A 23,043-nucleotide genomic window follows, 5' to 3' on the forward strand; every position below is an offset into this window, starting at 1 on the left:
CTCAGGTCCTGCATTTACAGGATCACCTCAATTTCTGTATCATCCTGCTGAAATCAAAGACTTTAGCTCACCCGCCAGCAGGGTCTGGAACTGGTCTTGCTGACACAGGCTTTGTAATCCAATACCTAGTAAAATGCCTGCCACTATGTCAGGCAGCTGCCATCCTGGCTGTGTTCCTACATCTCCCCCTGCCGCCCCCAAGGAAGAGCTGAAAAGTACTCTCTTTCCTTTATCAATGAGTTGCTTTCATTCTATAATCCAGGAGTGCTGGTTTAATTTCAGCTTTTCTAAATGCTAAATTTCTAGCAAATATTTACTGAGAGCTACTAATTCATCATAGCAAAGGAATTTTTCTAGTTGCTTAATGATAAATTCTGGAATTAAGGTAATGCTCTCTCTGGATATCCAGGCTGCTTAAAGTCACATGTTCAAGGAGAACTACTGATTTGGTCTCATGGGTTTTGTGGCTAAATAGTTGCTTTCCATTTCTTCCCGGCCTTCTTTTCCTCAGCTGTGCTCTGTGAGGTAGGGGTAGGGATGGAGGGCATAGTCCTTAAAATGCTGACATAGACTCAGAACTAGTTTGTAAGGACAGCTAAGACTGCTTCCAAGAGAGATGGGCTGGCCATTCACTCAGAGACTTTTCCTAAGGCTATTAACTGTCCACATCAAGGTACGACACACTCACCTTCTGCCCATCTGAGCACAAAGTCCCCTGTTCCTAACGAGCAACAGGAAGCAGCTGTTGGTCAGGGACCAGCCAGCACCCCAAACCAGGATCTGCTCCGTTTTCACTAACAACCGTTAGAGGACAGGATACTAATCAATAACATTCTTGGTAAACGATACTAACAAACTAAACAATAACCTGTTTTTGGTAAAGAACAGGTTTTTCCAAAGTTTCCCCCAGATTGCTAGTCTCCTATGGACATGCCAGAGAATCCACCGGGATTCTCTCTCAGGAATAAATGAAAATTACACGCAACATTATCTGTCAGCCAACTGTATGACCATCATGCATCTGTGGACTTGAGACTCCCCGCAGTTCACTGCCATCCCCCTGAGCCACGGGTCTCAACTACCCGGGAGCCGTTAAAATAAAACAAGAATGGCGATGCTGGGTGGGCCCTACTCCCCTGCCCCGAATTTTTAAAAACTTCCTGGGTGGGGGTGCCTGGGTGGTTCAGCCAGTTAAGCCACTGCCTTCGGCTCAGGTCATGATCTCAGGGTCCTGGGATTGAGTCCCGCATCGGCTCTCTGTTCAGTGGGGAACCTGCTTCTGGCTCTGCCTCTGCCTCTGCCTGCCACTTTGCCTGCTTGTGCTCTCTCTGACAAATAAATAAAACCTTAAAAAAAAAAAATCTTACTGTGTGAATCTGATATGCATTAGGATTTTAATTTAAGTTTTGTTTATTCAGTTTTCATACTGTTGTGAGGAAACTGGGTCCCTCTGGCTCTGGAAAGTTAAATATGAGGGAATTTTATGAGCCGGACAGCCCACTGGTACCTTGAAACTGACCATGGAGGATGTATTTATACCATGGAAATGGGCAAATGTAATAAATCAGGGTTTGGGGGAGAGGGTGGGAGATAGTTGGGTGTTTTTTTTTTTTGTTTTTGTTTTTTTTAAAGTAGCACACCACTGATGGTGAACTCTAGTCGCCATGGGTCCAAAACCTCTGGATAAAGAACTTCTGCTCTAAGTATTCTAGTTCTTAATCCTAGTAGCAGCGTAACAAAGCAAGGCTTCAGAGGGCTAAATATGTGACCATGATACTGTCTTGTGCCCCTTTTAGCAAACCTGTTTCTAAGTTTTGTTTTGGCATTTTTCCTTTCCTTAAGTCAAGGAATATTAATTTTTTTTTCAAAAATGAGCCTAATGAAACCCCTTACTGCCTATTTTGTAGGCAGATTTTTGAAGACATTGCTGTTCTTATAACCTTCTTCCCAAGTATCCAAATGGAGCCCTGATGAGAAATTTGTTAAACATGAGGGGATCCTCCCCGACTCTCCAGCTCTGACCAGGGGCACAGGAAACTTCTCCCATCATAGACTCTGGGCACCAACCACTGCTTTTACTTTCCCTTTAGCTGTCCGAGCTTTGACCATACTCTTCAGCCTATGGGGACTATTTTCTGGTCATGACATTCAAATTTCCATTTCTTGTGGTGCCGAGGGTTTGTGTTTTGCGATCTTAGTGTGTATTACTTCTTATAAGGCCTTGCAATCCTTCATGAAATGAGTAAGGTGTATTTGAAGTACAAACCCACTGACTCAATTTTTGTCTCATCTGCAATCTGCCTACTCGGCGGCCGGGACTCACGCAGGGCAGGCACTGGAATGACCTAGAGAACGATAAGTATTCACGCCTGGCTTCTCTCCTCAGAGGTCGGGATTTCGTTGATCTAGGATGCAGCCTTGGTGTCAGGCTTTTAAAAGTCTTAAAAGTATTTTAAGAAGTCCCCCACGCCTTTCTAACATGCAGGTGAATTTACACACTTGAATTCCAGTTTTCCTGAGCTTCAAAGAGCTTATGAGCCTCGCCAGATGAGACCCTGTCTCTTCTAGAGACTTGAGCCCAAGCAGAGCCCGAGCCTTTGCCCTGGGTGCTGTGGATTCAAATGGTGACCTTCCCACAGCCTGCTCAGCACCCCTACACCCCGCCACCTTCCTGCCCCCTTCCCTTCCAGCGCCAGACTGCGTCAGCCACAAGAAGAAAGAGGCAAAACAGTTACCAATAAGATTGTGAAGTTTTCCAAAACACTGTTCATCATGTATTTCTCTGGTAAGTGTTTGAGCTTGTGGATGAAGTTTATCATATATTCACACATTGGGGAGCGGTTTATTCGGTACACAAATCGGCCGTTCTCAAACCTTGCATACTCCGTCTGTGAGGGGAGAAAGGAGTTGAGCACGTTTATACTTTGGACTTCAAGATACATGAAAACGCTGTTACAGCCTTCAAAAGCATTTTTCTTTTCCTTTTCAACAGAAGTCATCTGCTAGATGCTGTACTAGTTACACAGTGTACTTATTTTAAAAGAAATCCTATCTCCAAACTTAATGCCATACTCAGAAATCCATTACTTTTCTGGAAACTTTAAACAACAACAACAACAAAAGACAGTGGAAAAAGGATAGCTTTAGAGAAGGGTTGTCTAGGTCAGAAAGAAAAGAAAGCAAAGGTCAGAAAGAAATATAATCACCTACTTAGTGATTTTCTGCCTGGAAATCTGGGGGAGCAAGGCCCAGCCAATTACAACTCTTCAAAGAGCCCAGAGAAAATCCTCCCCCACTGTTATAAGGCCTCAGACCAACGACTTTGGCAGCTAATTTCTCTACCTCAGGAAAACCTACTTCACACTGATCACGAGCTCCTGACTGTGAGTTATTTATGTCTTTAATAAACATGGAAAAGAAAGAAAATACGGGTATGGAAGATCCCACGGAAACACTCAGAAATAAGAGACATATCGCTAGACAGTCTTGGATCAAAGAAGAATTAAAAAGGAAATTACAAACTATCTCAAGAGTAATGAAAAGGGAAACACTTGACATCAAAACTTAGGGGACCCGATGAAGCTCTACTTGGAGAAAACTTAAGGAAGCAGCTTCATGAGTTCACAATTAAAGGTAAAAAAATTACAGAACTAAACCATGTCTGAAATTAAAAAAAAAAAAAAAAATGAAAGAAACAACAAAAAACCCACAAAATAAACCCAAGCCACAAAGAAACCAAAGGAAATGAGAAATAGGAAATTAATAAAGATAAAAGCTCAAATAGATGTTAACAGAGATAAAAAATGTGGGCAGAATGAATTAAAAAACTGGTTTCTTTAAAAAGTCAAAACAAAATCAAGCCTTCACAAGCTTAACAGAGAAAAGAGACAAAACCACATTACAGGAGAGATTGGAAGATCTGTAAAAGGTTACCTCATGTAGCTGTAAGGCGAATAAGCCTAGAGAGGATGACTGCCCAGCAAAGTATGAATTACTAATATTGAATTACTAATTAATATTACTAATATTGAATTACTAATATTGAAGGAGAAAACTCCAGTAGGTCCCTTAGGGTGGAGGCGACCAAAAAATTGTTCAGAGACTCACCACGGAGAAAGGTACAAAGACCAAATTGTTTCACTGCTGAGTTTTATGCAAATCTAAAAGAATAATCACTCTTATTGTTATGCAAACAATGCCAGGTCGCAGAAACAGGCAGGTGTCCCAATTCTTTTTATGAAACTAATGGACACAAAGAGATTAGAAAGAGGAGTGTCCTAGCATCACTTAGGAGATGCTAAATCTTATGTAGAACAGCCAAGAGAAGAGTCACCATGTCCAAAGCAGGACTTTCTTCAGGAATGTTGTGGTGGCTCCTATATGGGATGGGTATGAACTCGTGATGCCCACAACTTGGAAAAAAATCATGTAAGAGATGCTGAAAAGGCATTTGATAAAATATTGCAGCTGTTACTAATAAAAACCCTAGGTACACGGGAAGAGAAAGAAAGCACCTAAATACAAAATAAAAACCACTTATACAATCCAACAGTGAATGTATATAACCCGAAATGGTAAAACACCAAAAACAACTCTATGGGCAGCAGTCACCACTCACCGCCCTACTTCTTTTTATGACAATGCTGGAGGTTTTAGCAAATGGAAAGAAGGCGAGAAAATAACCAAAACAGAAAAGGTGGCAAAAACATTGGAAAAGAGGAGATGAAATAAAGCCTTCTGTTTTTGCTGCTGCTATGAACATACACATAGAAAATTCAAGAATCTAGGGGGAGAAAAAAACCACTGGAGATAAATAAGAGAATATGGCAAGATGGCCAGATAAAACATAGATAAGCAAAAACCAAGAGCTTTCCTCTCTTCTTGTAATTAAAACCCAGAAATAGGAAATTGCATTAACGAATTACATACTATTTAGGAATATATTTAACAAAAAAGGGATAGATCTATATGTGAAAACTGTAAAATCTTATTAAGATAAATGAGATAGAAATGCAAATAGGTTCTCAACTGGAAACACTTAGAATTGGTAATGTATCAATTTATCCCAAAATAATGTCTAAATCTAGTACAATTACAATTAGATTGATCAAGCGAGGATTTTGGTTTTCTTTACTGTTTTTTTTTTTCTTTAAAGTGATCTCATTTTTTTGAAGAATAAATGCTGTTTACTAGCCTAGAAAATATATGGAAAACAACAGCCAGATTGACTTGTGCCTGCAGAGGAATGTGCTGTAAAGCCACTGTAATCAAATCAACATGGCACTGGGACGCTGTTGAGATAGAGGGGGAATCAGGGAGACTTCAGGAATGGCTCCTGGGATATGCGGTGACTTAAAGGAGACAGATCTCAGATCTACTCAGTGGGAAAAGGATGAATCACTTAAGAAATGGTTTTGACACAAACGCTTGCGTACTTGGAAGAAAACGGTAGCATATGCCCATCTCACACCAAATGGGGATATAAAACTCCACCTGCCACACTCACACCACCTTCTCCATGAAAATTCCTGGGCCTTCATCAGCCAAAGGCAACCTTTTCCTGCTCCCTGAACTTACAGAAGCCTTTGCGTCTGTTACTGTAGAACACGTGGGGGGGTGGGGGAGAGTTTAGAATCTGGGACACTGAGTAACTTGTCCGGTTTGTCTTGTCCAAGCAGGAGGTCCAGCTCAGGCGAGGCCTGACAACGGGGCTACCCAGCAGCCATGCTGACCTGGAAAATTCTACATTCCCAACCACTGAGCGGTACCTGTGCTCCCTCCTCCTCCAAGGATCTGGGAGGTCATCTGGGCTGCAGGCCTCCAGGGCCTGTCAATGATGACACGGCCACCTTCTCGCCTACCCTCTCCTTGGGCTTCCCAGACACGCGCTGAGCTGGCTCCCCTCCTCTCACACCCATTTCTGTCCTCTGCCGCTGTCTCCCTTCCGCTCACCCCAGGGCCGGCTACTGCTCCCCAAATTTAAACCCTTATTCTGTGCTGCCATTCCCTCTCTGCACCTAGTTCTCCATTTCCAAAGTCTCAACCATCCTGAATGCTCAGGATTTCCCATCAGTAGTCTCAGGCTTCACCTGTCTTCCAAATTCTCATCTTGCATTTGGAATCATCCCGACCATGTGCTCCTGAGCACCCTCCTTTCTTATCTCTGTTGGTGGCAGCACTGTCCTTGCAAACATAAAACGTGGGACCTCTGACCCTTCCTCCTTAAGGATTTTTAATATCCAGTGAGTTTCTAAGTTCTATTCAGAGTATCTTACTGGATTCCCCCTACCTCCATTTCAGTGGAAGCCCAGGAAGCCTCGGGTCCCGTCAACCATCTAGTCAACTCTCTTCTACCCTCTCTGGCTAACTGTCACCCCCTCAACACCATTCTAGGGAGGCCCAGTCTGTGCTCAGGGAGCTACAAGGGCCACGACATCCCAGGTCCTCACTGTTTGGCCCCAAGTCTTAAAGCCCTCATGCTCGCTCTCGCTCTCCTGCTCATCGCCTCTGCTCTCTCCCATGCCCTGGCATGAAGTCTGCCGCACTCAGCTTAGGCTCTGGGACCTGCAAGCTCCAGGACCACCGTGACATGGACTGACTAGAGGACGGGCAGAAGACACTGAAAAATTCGACTTTATGTGGAATGTCAACTGTAAGACATCACACAAAGCAACCCGCCCTGGTAAAAAGAACATACTTTTTTGACAGGGAGGGAGGCCGTGAAATATATAAAGCCATAAACAGGGATTTGACCCCAGGATGTGCTGTCATCTGTTTAAAAGGATTAAAGGAGTGGAAAGGGCAAAAGCACCACCACCACGTGAGATGTCTGAGTATTACAGAAGGCAGGTGGCCGAATGGCTGAATTCTACCCCGGTTGTTACCTACAACGCCTACAAGTGCCCTTGGACCTGGGGGTGGGAAGGACACCATCCGACGGATGGCAGGGCCTGTATGCCCCTGCCCCCACACCCAGGACACCTCGGGCGGGACTGAGTGCTGCTGGCCACACAAGGCGGGCAACCGCGTTCCAGGGGGGCTGGCATGGACCTTCCTTTCCCTGCCTTCTTCCACGTGCTTTCAGAGCGTTCTGGCTTTTTAGAGGTAACAGGGGAAAGAGGTGGAGAAAGGGAGAGGAGCAGATGCCAGAGAAAGTGAAACTGTCCGCCCCAAGGTCAAGCTGACAGGAAGGCAACAGTCGGCCCCTGAATGAAGATTCCGCTGGACAGATGCCTACTTACCTCTACTTTTTCTACTACTTGCTTCCCAAAGGAGCACACTTTGGTGGAACAGGTGACTGTCATATTTTCAGAACTCTCATACTGACTGGTTACACCGTAAAAAGCCCCGGCATCGTCCTGAATACTGCAGTTTAGGTCGGCCTGTTGGGAAGGAAACGGAGGTGGGGGTTATCCTCTCACGGCCAGAGGCATGGCAACAAGCAGGACCGGGGACCGGAAAGCTGGGAGACTTCTGACCGCTCGGGCTGAGTGGAGGGCGGTGTGGCTCGAGGAGGCGGGGAGGTGACGCACATCCAGAAACAAGTTCCATGGCCCGCTGGGTCACTTTTTGAAGAGCTTGCTAACTCCAGCAGTCGCCCTGGCACAAAGGCCAAGCAACACACATCTATTTCAGTTTGCTTTCTTGTGTTCAGTGTAGACTAGTACTGTACCCTTGTTATAAAGATCCATGAGGCCTCTGAGATGTGTGCAGAATGGACTTCATAGTCACTAATCTGCAGATATACTTTTGTTTGTTTGTTTATTTATTTATTTATTTGAGAGGGTGGGGGAGAAGAGTGGAGGGAGGGGGAGAGAATCTCAAGCAGACTCTGACACTGGGCTCAATCCCAGGACCCTGAGATCATGACTTGAGCCGAAATCAAGAGTCAGACGCTTACCTGACTGGGCCCCCCAGGCGCCCTAATCTGTAGATATATTTAAAAGAACAGATCTATAGCTGATTGGCCCCTTATTAATAGATGTGAAAACAAACTTTATTACAAATTACAGCATCCAGAAGGGAAATGGCTCCTAGAAAAAAACTGGTTTATAAAGATGCTAAATAATTACTATTTCCCACTCATTTAAGGTATTTGATGATTACCTACTATGTGAGGTTCATGCTAGACCCTACACAGAACTACAGACAGGAGCTGTGCACATAAAACAGCTGTAAGAGACAGAAACAGTCTGGAAGGTATGACTTTTAGCCAGGGTTATCGCTTATGGGATGGTTATGATGTGCAGAGATGGGCTGAGGAGACACTGGGGGCTTCTAGAAGGGACGTCGGGTGCCTCCTTCTGCAAGGACTAAGGCCACTGGGAAAAGTGAGTTTGGAAATGCAGCCAGGACTCAAGTTATGAAGGGCTGAAAAAGGGGTGTGGATTGCATGCTGCAGGAAGTAGGGACCCTTAGAAAGTTCTGGCACAAGGAGGTGATGTGATCGGAGCTGTGTTTCAGGGGCAGACGTCTCAATGTGGTGTAGTGTCCACTGCAGAGGGAGGCTGGGAGGCCACAGCAGTGGCCGGACCACTGATGGATGGTTCCCTCCTCTCCAGTACCTTCTGACCTGCTCTTCCCCACGAGGCACTGGTGTGGGGCCAGGGGTCAGACTGAGCAAGACCTGGGCCGGTCCTTACTGCTGAGGGCTTGCAATTGAGTGGGGAAGACATCACCATTTGGACGAGCACTCCTGAAAGAGGCACAGAGGGCCACGAAAACCAACCTCAGGGTTCAGGTAGTTGCCAAAGATGAGGCAGCTCAGATTCAAAGGAAGAAGCACTGACTAGGGCAGGAAGACGTGCCCTGAGTGTGCACAAAGGGCACATAACCAGAAACCAGGCCAAGAAAAGGCTGGGATCGAGGGAGCAGGGGAGAGAGGGTGGCAGGAGGGTTTGGGTCTTAGATCCTAAAACCAAGGAGCACAGGAGGGGCCCAGTGACAGGTTATGGCTGGATCTGCGTTCCCAAGAGGAACGGTGGGCATGGCATGGAGACGACTCTGAAAGAGTGAAAGCACAGGCAAGGGACAGTTCAGAAGGTTGCCGGTGCAGTCTGGACAAGGGCTGTGGGGACTGGAGAGGGATGGGGGAACCACCGCATGATGGTCTGGAACATTCGACCAGCTGATCTTAAAACCTTGCCGTGCACTAGCCACTAGGGAGGCCTGAGTCATCCTAGATGTATCTGTAATAAGGGTCTACATCTGAATTTCCTTCTTGAATTGAGTATCAAGAAAATGTCCCTTTCCCGAGGCAAAACTTGCTATTTTCTGGCTTCAAATAAAAAGAACCATAGGCTTTATATTCCCCCTTATTCCCTTCATGCCAAGAAATTCAAAGCTAAATTCAGTGCCCAACTACAGTAATTACCTATCCCAAGGTATTTCTAATAGCTACTAACAACCAGTGTAGGGCTCCTTTTACTGGATTATGATCTGCTTTTACTTGTCCTTGTCCACTTTTCTATTGCCCGTAAAGGTAGTAACACTCCCTGACATTCTGCGTTTGGGAATTATATGAAGAACAAATTCTAAATAAATAAAAAATACCCAGGTGGACATGTTTCTCACATTCAGGGGTTTGAGGTCAGCTCCGTGAAGAGCAGAATACCAAGCAGTGGTGAGTCCGAGCCTGACTGCAGTCTGCACCTACGCTCCCTGGGGTCTGCTGAGCTCCAGCCGCCAGGGAAGAAAGTTACCATGGGTCCTCAGCGCCCAGGAGCTCTGACCTGGCATCACACCCAACTTTCCAGGTCAGCCGCCACTGGGCGTGTACTGGGGGTGTACTTTCAATGGGCGCCCGGGTGGTGGAGTCAGTTAAGCATCCGACTCTTGGTTTCAGCTCAGCTGGTGAGCTCAGGGTCATGGCACTGAGTCCTGTGTTAGGCTCCGTGCTCAGCGCTGAGTCTGCTTAAGAGTCTCTCTCTTGTCTCTCTCCGAGCTCCGCCCCACCCTCAGCTCCTCTCTAAAAAATAAATCTTACAAAAAAAAAAAAAAAAAAAAAGAGTGGGCTTTCAAGAACCGCTGTTTGGAGGGTGCCTGGGTGGCTCAGTGGGTTAAGTAAGCCTCTGCCTTCGGCTCAGATCATGATCTCAGGGTCCTGGGATCGAGCCCCACATTGGGCTCTCTGCTCAGCACGGAGCCTGCTTCCCTCTCTCTGCCTGCCTCTCTGCCTACTTGTGATCTCTGTCTGCCAAATAAATAAAATCTTTAAAAAAAAAAAAAAGAACCACTTTTTTCTGCTTCCTTCCACCACCAGCTGGCAACATAGCTCTGAGAAACAGCTCAGGTACTTTTCAGTAGTGAGATTTATGCTCTTATAATTCCGGTATAGCTTGTGCCAGTAAGTTTTTGTTTTGTTTTTGTTTTTTTTTTCTTAAAATACCAAGAGCACACACGTGGTAAGCAAAAAAAAAAAAAGGCAAACTGGAAAGAGAGTGTACATTTTATTTCTTATTTCTACTCCCAAACTTGCTCACCTCCCTACTGGTGACCCGTGTTAACTGTTTCCCAAGTGCCCTTTCGGAGTTCGTTAGCATTCATACATATAAGCATAACAGATCCCCTCTTTTTTTGCACAAAAAGCATTCTTTGAAACCTTGCTTTAAAATATAATATATAAATATAAATAAATCTCTCTCTCTATATATATATAGATATAGCTACATCCTAGAACTCATACAGAAATGATATGGAATATCAGTTTTAAAAAGAAAAGCCATTTAAAAATGTAGGCAGCCCCACATTTTAGTGGCTGCATACCCTCCCATGACACAGATGCACCCTCAAATAATTCCTACATGCTCTACTGATGAACATTTCGGTGCTTTTCAACACGGATGCAATAGTGAGTTTAGGTGCAGCAGGAAAGGTACACACTAGAAATTCCTTTCCCTTTCTTTCAAACTTAAAAAGTTGCCAGCATTGAAAGGGCTTTAGAAGGCCATAAACAAACAGTGACTATTTAAACAAACTCATTATTTATTTTTATTTTTTTTAATTTTATTTACTTATTTTTAAGATTTTATTTATTTATTTGACAGAGAGAGCGAGAGAGCCTAAGTAGGCAGAGAGGCAGACAGAGGCAGAAGCAGGCTCCCCGCTGAGCAGAGAGCCCAATGCGGGGCTCGATCCCAGGACCGAGATCATGACCTGAGCGAAGGCAGAGGCTTAACCCACTGAACCACCCAGGTGCCCCTCATTTTTTTTTTTTAATTTTTATTCATTCATTTGTCAGAGAGAGAGAGCGCACACACACCAAGTGGGGGAAAGGCAGGCAGAGGGAGAAGCAGGCTCCCCGCCGAGCAAGAAGCCTGATGCAGGACTCGGTCCCAAGACCCCAGGATCATGACCTGAGCCAAAGGCAGTTGCTTAACCGAGTGAGCCACCCAGGCGTCCCTAACTATTTTTGACACAACCAAGTTGTTTTGCAAGCCTGGTGACCAGTCCAAAGCCGTCTGGTGTTTTTGGTCTGAGAGGGGCGGGAAGGAGCATGGGGTGAGGGTCAGCGGGGAAGGCCACAGAACAGGTTATTTCTTTCAACTAACCCAGCCCCACTTGCATCAGTAATAGCACCAGGAGGGAGGTTTCTTCAGAACGGGGCCTCAGGTCTCTAGGCACAGCGCTTTATTTTCCACCCTTTGTTCAAATGCTCCATTTTTTACTTTCTTCACTTGGGCGTTATGACCAACGATAACTAACTCAGACCCTTAAAATCTGAACTAACACGGAAGTAAACTGGACAAAATCATCCAATCCTCTACACAACTGGAAAACGTGAATGAAGTTTAGGAATGGCATTTGGCGTAATGTGATGTTAGCGCAATTGCTGGAAATGTCTAGCCTCCACGCTCCCACCCCTCTGGGTTTCCAGGCCTCAGGGACGCGGCCAAAGCAGCTGTCCCATGGCAGTGGCACAGTGTGTAGACACCGTGAGACCGGATTCATTTTTAAGACCCTCTTTTCGCTATTCGACAAAATTATCTGCAGTAATAACCAGCGCTCTATTTCATGGTTTTGAACTTTAAACACAAAATTTCCCAAAGTACTAGCAGAATGACGGAACTGCAGTAACCTGAGCTCTGTTTTCCCATCTTCCTAATGACGGGCCACCACGGCACATCCCCCCATGTACTGTTTAACCGCGGGAAGTTCAGGGGCTGTGGCTCCTGGAACTCCAGGAACAGATCCAAAGCTAAGCCCACGTGTGTTCTCGAAGAGTAACACACATAGTGGCTAAGGAACGGAAGTGTCCTAATCTGAAGCAGATATATGTGCATATATGAAATAAAAACGTTAACTTCACCAACTGTTCAGGACTCGGGTGAACAAGATCTTTTCTTTTCAGGCAGATTTTGTCAATGGCATGGTCTAGAACTGTGGGCCTAGGGTGATAATAAAAATGAGAACGATTTTTAGATGGCTTGCCATCTAAACTTCTCTAAGAACCATGGACGTCCTTACTGCCTGCACCGGGGAGACCATCGCCACCGTTTTACCTTCAGTTCACCACTGTCCCTTAGAATTCCCCAAATCATTTTCATTAGTCTTAAATAGGAATGGATGACCTGTGGTTTTAATGACAGGAAGTATCAAAAATGAAGCGATGAGGGGTGCCTGGGTGGCTCAGTGGATTAAAGCCTCTGCTTTCAGCTCAAGTCATGGTCTCAGGGTCCTGGGATCAAGCCCCGCACCAGGCTCTCTGCTCAGCAGGGAGGCTGCTTCCCCCCGCCCCCCTGCCTACTTGTGAATTCTGTCAAATAAATAAATAAATCTTTAAAAAAAAAAAAAAAGAAGCAATTAAAATATACACATTACGAGCACCTGCTCAGAAATAAGTGCAACAAATGATGAGTTCTGAAGTTATAGAAGTTAATTTTCTTTTATGTTAAATTAAATGACATGCATTCAGAGAAATGCACAGCCCACAAGTCTGCAATTCAATTAATATCCATAAAGTGAACACACCCATGTAACCAGCGTCCAGAAGATGAAACAGAACAGAAGCCCTCCCACCTAGGTTCTCTTCCGGTTTGGTCACCCCCATACCTCCCTGGGGTGATCCTGAGGCTAAACACTGTACGTTAGTTCTGTCCAGTATTTTGAATGTAAAATCAGTGGAATCACGGAGTACGGACTCCTTCGTCTTCGGCTTCACATGCTCAGCATTGCAGCGTGAAGATTCGCCTACACTGCTGTGAGTAGGTCGTTCACCCTTATTACAGAAGAGTGTTCCACTGACTGAAAAATACCAGGATCTACGCATTCTACTACTGATGGGCACTAGTGATGTATCCAAATCAGACCGATTGTGAAGAATGCTACTCTGTAGGGGCTCCTGGGTGGCTCAGTCGGTTGAGCGTCTGACTCTTGGTTTTGGCTCAGGTTATGATCTCAAGGTCGTGAGATCAAGCCCTGTATTAGGCTCCACGCTGGGGGCGGAGGTTGCTTCCGATTTCCCCCCTTCCTTTGCCCCCCCCCCCCCCCGCAAAAGAGTGCCACTCCATACATCCTTGTGTTGACTTCTGATAAACATGTGTATGCATTTCTGCTGGGTATTCCCCGGAGTGGAACGGCTGGCTCACGAAGACCATGAACATTTTAGCTCCCATTTTGATAAGACGAACAGATAGTTTTTGCATTATCTTACTTTTCTTAACAGTTGAGAAACTTTAATTATTAGTATAAATTTAACAGGTTCGTTTTTTAAAAGGCTTCTCAACGGACAGTAAATAACCAATTTGCGACTACAACTGCTCAGCAATTACTCTTGAACAGGGAAAAAAATCATGTAGCCATCCAACCGTATCACCGCTGTTCTCCGGGAATTTACTAGGAGGAGGTATTGATGGGAAAGATAATCATCTGTCAGCTGAGGATGTTACCATCATCCCAGAAAGAAATGCATTCTCGGAGCTCCCATGGAGCCAAGGTAATATGAAAGGAAGAACTGCCAACGCTGACTCAACGACAAAGGAGGCAGACTCTGGGATGAGCCTGAGGTTTGCGCCGAGTTCATTACCCCCACTCTGGACTCATTTCCCCCCACTGAAAACTCAGGAGAAACCCATTTCGTACAGTTCTGAAGGCAAGACAGTAAGAAGGAATGCACTGGTATCAGAGATACAAACTATTTCTTCCTCATCAGCTTTTATCTGACCACAGGCTAGTTTCTAAAAGCAAATTAATATAAAAATCCAAGAGACAGCAAAACCCAGCAAACTTATCTTCCCAACAAATCCCAAATTCAAACTGTATCCTATCCTTTCCTTTGGGAACCAGACAGCCTAAAATGGTAATGGGCCAGGATCTGAAGTGTTAAACACACACACACACACACACACACACACACACGGCTGGGGATGGGGAGTCCAAACAGGCCCCTCCGAGGAGTCTTGGCCCATTCTGCCTTAGAGCAAATACCCTATATACGGACTGGGTTTAGAAGCCAGCTCGTTCTACTACCTACTACCAGATGCAGGAATCCTTTCTACAGCATCCTGACTTGTGCTGCCTTCGGGCTAAGTATCTTTAGATACAGGAAAACCACGACTTTAAGAAACCACTATGTGCCGGGCAGACTTGTTAAGCTCCTTCTCCTGTCGTATTAGTTTTCTATTGGCTGCTTTAATGAAGGACCACAAATTAAGTGGCTTAAAAATAACACAAACTGATGATCTTACACCTGGTGCGGGAGAGGCTTTGACACTGGTCTGCCCAGGTTGAGGTCAGGGTCCTGGGAGTGCTGTGAGACTCGCTGGAAGCTTGGTGGGGTGGGGGGTCTGGAGGTCACGCACATTCCTTCTCTCTGGGCCCCTTCCCCCATTTTCAAAGCCTGTAACAAGGCTGGGTCCTTCTCTGGCTGTCCATTGTCTTCTCTCCCGGGCCCCTAATGCAATGTGACATAGTCAGAGATCTGGCGGCCAAGGTCATGGTTGGGACTCTGCTGCCACACCCCATAAGTTGCAACTGGCTTCCCTTGTAATTTGCACTTAGAGCTCTGCCTTCTGGAATCACACAGACCCTAGTATACCTCTGTTGGACAATTCGCAATTTTCATTCATTTCCCCCTTACTCTTACCTGTCCTCTTCCCTTTCCCACCAACAAGGTTCTTCAGGCCTTATCCACTTCCCCGGATTCAAGTTCTACATTTCTCTTGATTATACCCCATCCTGATTTCAGACCTCCCTTCTGGCTAGGCCGGGTATTCTCTGTGTGTATTCTGACTTCTCATCTGTCCTTACTGTCTCCCAGTCCTCTGACCGACCTCACGGACAGGAGTCAGTTCCTAGAATCTCCCTTTCTCTTTATGCACAGAAGAGACCTGTTTCGAGAAGCCACCAGGATGATAGGGAGAGATCACACACAGGAGACACAGTGCTAGCCGGGAACAATGCTGACGGCTGCTCCTAGTAACGGGGTGATTTAAAACGCACCCCAGGGTACGAACAGAGCCCCGAGTCACATGGACAGAGGTGTGACCCCATAAGATTGGTGGTTCATAATCAACAAAAACAGTGTCCGCAGAGCCCATCTGAGCCTCAGTCCACAAGGATCAAGGTGTGCAAACAGCTAACAGCTACAACGACGGCTTACTCCAAAGAAAACAATCAGCACTTTTCCTGACCTGTGAGTTTATGATGATCAGTCTTAAGTTTTGTGTATAACTGCTCAAACAAGCAAAAATTACCATCTTTCCCACAAAGAGATGATTAGAGAGGTTACAGAATTCTTTCTGGAAATTAAAAAAAGGCAATCGTTAATACATGTGTGTTGAATCAATTAAAGGCTTCAGGGTCTACTTGTGGGCAAGTCCTGGAAAGCAATACAAGGTCAAAGTAGAAGCGGTCCCAGTGCCAGGCAGAGAAAGAGAACTGCATCAGACAGTGAAGAACCAAGAACAACAACAAGAAAAAGAAACATCAGTTCTTCCCGAAACTTTCCCTCCATCTTCCTTGTCTCACACTCATTAAATGCAGCGAAAACATGTAAGTCACCAGGAAAGACTCTGGATCCGTTTTTCCTCTATTACCTCTCATTCCATTAGCCCATTTATTCCTGTGTCTGTTCCACTGCTTAATTTTGTGTTTCTGGAATTTGAAATAAAGAAGCAGTAGACTTCAAAGAAATGCTCCTTCCCATTTCATGGGTGAGGCAAAATGAGGCCGAGCCCTGTTAAGCAGGATGCAGAGTCCTCAGAGGGGAGGACTGGGCCAGGGGGTCGTTCCTGCAGAGGTCCAGAGCTCTGGAAACCAGGCTCCAGGAGGCTGAAGGACCCCGCCGGGAGCGCTCCAGCTGCCAAGCCAAGAACCCAAGTGCACGGCTCACGCAGAAGCAGTGCTGGGCTGTTGAGAGACACTCTGCCACAGGCTTCAGAGGGAGAAAGCCTGCTGGCCTGGAGAGTCAGCAGATAACCCCACAAGGAGAGGAGAAGGCAGGCAGGGGCACCAAGTCGGGGAAGGAGGAGGCAGCTGGACACTCCCTTCCCACGCAGGCCTCCCTCCACCCTGAGGGCTTGGAGGAGCTGGGTGGGAATGGCTTGGTTGCAGAAATGAAAACATCAAGAGGACTGTCCCTGACAAAAGACAGTCTAATAGGCACTGATGGATGCAAGGAGACGCTGGCATTTTCAAACCACCACTTTGAACCTCTCCTCTTCATCCTCTCTGAGCTATGATCAAAGGACCAAGATTTCAAATTGTGAAGCAATTTTTTCCAATGGCAGCATCTGGCTCCTTGGCAGGCGGCACTGGGAGCCGGGCCCTGTTGTGGGCGGCCGTCCAGGCCTGCCACATGGCTAGGCTCGGCCAGGCAGGGCACCACGTGGACCTGCAGCTGCTCCCGCAGGCGCCAAAGGACAATCGCTCAGCCCTGGGCAATAAGACGGCGGGCGGGCAGACGTAGCCCGGGAGGCAGTGCTTGGGGGTGGGGGTGGGGGGCTGAAGGACTCTGGCTGTTCCAAACCTTCCCGCCCAGACTCATTTGCATGCATCAGCCCCTCTGGCCCAGACACCTGAAGCCAGCCCCCCTCGCATCAGACGACTGGGGTGAGGGGTTTCGCTGGGATGACCATGGGACAACTCAACAAGGCAACCTGCACTGGGGGAGAGTGAGGAAGCAAGTCCTTGAATGCATTCACTTCGGACCATTGTGCCCTTGCCCAGCACAACAGGACAGCAGCTGGAGGGCTCCTGCCACAGCTGTTTTAAATAAGAATAATGGGAATAAACTCAGCCTCGTTCTTCAAGTTACTTTCCACTAATTATGGCATATATTTACATCTGCAAAACAGAAGATTTAAAAAAAAAAAAAAACACCAAGAGCCCCTTTATTGTGCAGATTGGCACCCCTATTTGAATTTCATAAACATTTAGTACTTCAAAGAATCTTAAAAGCTTGCTTTAATTACAATATGCACTGCCTGAAAGGCTGGCTGTTTGCATTGCAAATTCCTAAGAATTCCGGCATTAGTTTAAAAAAAATTCAATTAATATCACCCACACAACTTCAGGTAACTGCCCCTGATGACGTCACACAGTAGCTGGGAAGAAAGAGCCAAGGTCTCAAACCCCAAGTACAAAGCAGCTGCTGCCCAGGGTAGTTCTTGCCAATGGAGGCAATTAATGAGCCCCGGGCTCGCAGCTGAGCTAGCCCTGCACACATCACATTTATCAGGTGTTCCAACTCCGGCCAGACCCAACCCTTTCCCAATCCGAAACAGGACCTTCTCCTGGTCTGGAGTTTTTGTGCAAGAAAAGCCTTATGTAGAATGGCAACAGATCAGTTAACAGGTGTAGAGTTACCAGATAAAATTCCAGCCACCCAGCGACATTTGATTTTTAGATAAACCAACAAACTTTTTTTATTATGTGTATCCCAAAGACAGCATGGGACATGGGTGCACTAAAAAAGCGTATGCTGTTTACCTGAAATTCAAATGGAACTGGGTGGCCTGTATTTTTATTTGCTAAATCTGGCACCTCTACTAGCAAATCATGTTTACCAAAAAGAGTAACAAAACTTGGGACCTACTCTCAAATCTCTATAAGAGATTTGTGCAAAAGCTTTAAGAAGACATTTTCTGTGCAGGATAGTTGAAGAAAAAAATGAAGTTGCCAAATAATATCCAGAGCATGGTGCGCAGAACAAAGACAAAAGAAAAAAACCAAATTTCCCTATGACTTACAGCCCACTGACAAGTCCTTGAGACAAGGAGAGTGATCTTCCTCTAGAAACTTAACTGCCTCAATGTTAATACTTTGCCAAGAGCAAAAGGCATCTTAACTTTCTCCCAACCTCCAGGATCCTGTAAATCTACTTCATAACATGTCTAAATTCCTTTGGGAACTTCCTTTATCTCTATCCTCTCCCCCGACCCAAAGATTTATGTTAGCAATCATCCTCCAAGCATATGGCCCACGGATATACATCTGGAGGGTCTGGTGACTAAGGTTTTATTAGACAGTAAGAAATGACCTTTTCCTAACAACAGCTAGCCCCTCTAGGACCTGGAAACCTTCTAAAATTCCTTAGAGACTTTCCCTATCCCTAATCCCTCCCAAGTTGAAAGTATTTAATAGGCCACCCCTCAAAACCCCAATGCAACCTTTTGTGATCATGGGTCCTGTCCCCATGCTTTAACAAAACCACCCTACTTGGGGCTCCTGGGTGGCTCAGCTGATTTTCGACTCTTGATTTTAGGTCAGGTCAGGATTTCAGGGCTGTGGGATCAAGCCCCACATCAGCTTTATGCTCAGCAAGGGGTCTGTTTGAGATTCTCTCTCCCTCTGCCCCTCCCCCTGCTTGTGCACCTGCGCACCCAGACATGTGCTCCCTCAAATAAATAAATAAAATCGTTTTAAAAAACCCACTCTGTTTGCACCCAAGACGTCTCAAGAATTCTTTCTTGGCTGTTCTCTCCAAACCCCACATTTTCACATCGGAGCTTAACTCTTTTTAGTAAAATCAAGTGATGTACCATGTTTGCAGATGCAGGTAAGACGTCAAGAAGGATACGTGGCTGTAGGAAAATCTCCCTTTTTCTCCTATGGTCTTTTGATCTCCTTGGACTATTTGTAATAAACTTACATTGCTTTTGTAATATAAAAAGAAAATTAAAATGGGGTGGGTGGGGAGGATGTACTTTTGGCTCTCTACCTGCACAGGGAGGAGGGATTTCATATTATCACCAAGGGCCGAGGTCTACTTTTAAACAATTGACCAAGACCCCTGAGAGGTTTATGATTATGTGCAGATAATCCACTTATTCCCTGCAAAACTGCGTCTGGACATAAGAACCACCCAAATAGTGCTACCTTGGTTCTTCCCTTCTACGGCTTTCTTGAGGTATGGTTACAGAGGAGCTAATCATGCCGCCATCAAGGGGCAAACACTGGGGAGTACAAATGCCTCATCATGTGTTTGCTTGCCCCTGGACCTCTGGATAGCAAGGAGAGTGGCTTAGCATCTCAGCCTGTAACCATGGCAGGGAGCAAAGTTAAACAGCTCCACGTGGGAAAAGACGGACCCCTGACCTGGGCTTTGTTAGCAACCACTGAGCCAAATGACCCAGGACAGAAAGCATTAGAGGAACAGCTGTCAGATGGAGTCTCCCAAGAAGTTCGGGGAACTTCCAATTTACATTCCGCCTAGATATGTGTAAGCGTTCAAGTTAAAAAAAACTCCCCTTACTAGGCTGTCCTATTCTGCCTTTTGTCTTCAGGTGGATTCAGAAAGTCTTTTAAATAAAGTGATGGCCATGGAGATCAATGTTTCTACCTCAACCGGTATCATTCTTCAAGTTCTGTAAGGCCCAGTGGCCATGGGGACCTTCCAATGCCTCCCAGTATTATTCCTTGTCTCTGGACAAACGTCTACTTCCCTTGGACTCTTTCCTGCTCCCCTTCCACTGACCCAATTCTTTCAAGAGTCTGCTCAAATGCCAGGTCTTTCTAAGGCCTTCTGGAATGTTCTAAAGCCACAAGCGTTCCTTCTGCCTCTGGGCTCCCCACCTTTCCGTCAGCGCTCCTATTCCATGGTGCTGTCACTTAACCTGCCTGTGCGTCTGCCATCACATACCAGACCCTAAGGTGTGCCTTTTACTTGGGTCTATTTTCCCAGCTCTGGCTCTCTAGGATCAAAGCAGAGTTCGCTGAATGTTGACTGAATGACTCACCAATGACATATATGCTTCTCATTAATGCTAATGATGAACTATTTCTATAAGAACCTAATGAACTCCAGAGACAACCTGGAAAAGCTTGGGTATGAATCAAGGGGTCCCCCAGGACCTTCATCCTATCAGAAGCATCACTCAACCAGCTACCAGATGCTTCCTCTATCAGTATGCACTGTCCAAGCCGGCTCCCTGGCAGCTATGTCCCAGCACCCAATGTACAGCAATTTCTCCAGGTGAACCGAATAAAACAAAATGACTTTTCAGCCAACAGTTTTTTTGAAAAGAACTATGACGAAAATCTGCTATGTACGCCGCACTGCCGGATACACAAAAGCTACAGATGGGATCCCTGCTCCCTGGGGGAGGCCGACAAAGAAGTTTAGGAGGCAGGGTGGGGAAAACAGGAAGGAAGCAATAATAGACAGCAGTCAAAGCAGAAAATGCTAACAAGCTTCAGATTATTTTTCTTATGAAATCAAACCAAAATGGATGCATGTGCAGGTTTACTGACTCTCCCCACGCACAGCGCCCCGTGCCCAATGTATCAGAACCTGCCTGTAAGAGAGGGTTTCTAAAAAGCAGACCATGGGTGAAGATGCTCATACAACCACAGTCTACCCAGAATACTTACTATGTGTTAGCCTCAGAAACACCTCTGAACACAGCAGTTTGACTGGCTAATTTTCCTTCCACCTATCTCACGCCACTGCTCATTACCAGTCTTGGAATTTCAGGACTTAACGCTATTTTGAGATGAGACCAAACTCCAGAGACAAGGAAGGTTTGTTGAACTGAAAGGCCCTTTCCCTGCTGATAGCAGTTTAAGCCGTGCAGAGCCATTCGTTCCATTTTGCAGGCCTCCTTTTCCATGAATGGCAATGGGTGGGTTTAGTTCCAAATGACAGACTCAAGTCTACAAGTCCAATCAAAATCATGCAAATCCAATTAGACACAGGCTGCCACTCTAGAGGGGGCCATTCTGATGGATTCCATGTGCACCTGGTGTCTCCTTACATAATGCCCAGTTGTTTTATTTATAGTGTCCATCATTTTGTCCAAGAAATGTGATTTTATCAAGATAAAAGCATCTTCTAAAGACTGCCTTCTGTCCAGATAACTCCCCTTCCCTCTCTCTGTTTTATTAAACCTTCTCATACCCACTCTGGTTAGTAAAATTAACCTTTCTTTTTCTTCCCCCAGAAAAACAGATTAAGAAAGCTGAACAATATAAATATATTTACCATTAATTGTTTAGGCTGAATGATCATTAATTCAAAGAATTTTAAACTTTTTTTTTAAAAGATTTTATTTATTTATTTGACAGACAGAGATCACAAGTAGGCAGAGAGGCAGGCAGAGAGAGAGGAAGGGAAGCAGGCCCCCGCTGAGGAGAGAGCCCGACTTGGGGCTCTATTCCAGGACCCTGGGACCATGACCTGAGCCAAAGGCAGAGGCCTTAACCCACTGAGCCACCCAGGCACCCCTAATTCGAAGAAATTGTATGAATGACCACAGGGTAACATCAAAAACCCTGTTTTCTAAAAATATCACTACTGTAATAACTTGAGAAAAAAAAGGAAACATTATATAAATGTGTTTAAAATTTTTCTTTAACCACAGGAGCCATATCCATGCAATTTCTTTTTTTTTTCCCCAAAGATTATTTATTTATTTATTAGACAGAGAGAGAGAGATCACAAGTAGGCACAGAGGCAGGCAGAGAGAGAAAGAGAGAGGAGGAAGCAGGCTCCCCACTGAGCAGAGAGCCCGACGCGGGACTTGATCCCAGAACCCTGAGACCACGACCCAAGCCAAAGGCAGCGGCTCAACCCCACTGAGCCACCTATTCCAATCAAGGTTTAAGACTAAATCTTCATCCTACTAATTATTCTTCTAAATCACTTTTGGCTATGAGGTTATAAGTAACACGTGGCTTCCTCTGAAGCAGCATCCCCAAGCTCGACACTTTTGAACACCCTGGTAGACAAAGAGTAGAATTTGAGGCCCCTTCAAAAATATTAGCTTCAACTGTGTTTCTTATTTGGTTAAACCCGTAATTCGGTTCATTTCCTCCAGGAAACCATATGTAGCTGGAAATGAGCTTCTTTTAAAGGCAGCTGCAGTGGGACTTGGGTTTCTGTCCTTCAGGATTCATGAAGGAATCACACCCACACCTGGTCTAGCTTTGGGAATTCTATGGCCAATTTCAAGACAGTTGGCATTTTATCTTAAATTAGCTGCTTCGTCCGCCATACCACTGGCAACCCATCTGCAGGAGTCTCAGTGCTGAAATGGAGCACGAGTCTGCCCATGTGCAGGTGGACCTCTTCTGTTCCTAAGGCCCCTGGAGCACCTGACTGATCACTGTTTCATAAGGGAAGAAAGGAAGTCTGGTTTTCTGCCAGTGCAAGGGTCTGCCTCATTTATCACAAATCTGGTTCCACATTCCTCCTCAATCATAACTTCAATGCTAGGGGCCAGGTGGCTCAGTCAGTTAAGCATCTGTCTGCTTTCATCTCAAGTCAGGATCTCAGGGTCCTGGGATCCAGCCCCAGACTGCTCAGTGGGGAGTCTGCTTTTCCCTCTGTCATTCCTCCTGCTTGTGCTCTCTCTGTTAAATAAATAAATAACATTTTAAATAAAAATAACTTCAATGCTAGCATCAAACTATCATTTTTCTGAGATGTTTTAGGTAGGGATTCAAATTTAAGCTAAAACACGCACTTGTCCTCTATAGTACACTGCTAGTACTATAGAGGCGCATTTTAGCTTAAATAAATTCAGCTTAAATTAAATAAAATGACTCAATTACGGCGATGGGGGTGTGGTGAAGATGCCTTCAATGCTGGCTCAGGTCCCCAAG

General features: G+C 45.6%; 1 protein-coding gene across 10 annotated transcripts in view; it reads right to left on the bottom strand.

The window, feature by feature from the left end:
* The window catches only part of TEAD1 (TEA domain transcription factor 1), a 261,228-nt gene that overhangs the window by 11,390 nt on the left and 226,795 nt on the right, over positions 1 to 23,043 (bottom strand). For all 10 annotated transcript variants that reach the window (XM_059408043.1, XM_059408047.1, XM_059408049.1 and 7 more), the window contains 2 exons: positions 7,242 to 7,382; positions 2,736 to 2,888 (listed from right to left, as the gene is read on the bottom strand). In XM_059408043.1, coding sequence (XP_059264026.1) covers positions 2,736 to 2,888; positions 7,242 to 7,382 — 294 coding nt within the window. The remainder of the gene's footprint in view (positions 1 to 2,735; positions 2,889 to 7,241; positions 7,383 to 23,043) is intronic.

Source organism: Mustela nigripes, chromosome 1, assembly GCF_022355385.1.
Source record: "Mustela nigripes isolate SB6536 chromosome 1, MUSNIG.SB6536, whole genome shotgun sequence".
Taxonomy (NCBI): domain Eukaryota; kingdom Metazoa; phylum Chordata; class Mammalia; order Carnivora; family Mustelidae; genus Mustela; species Mustela nigripes.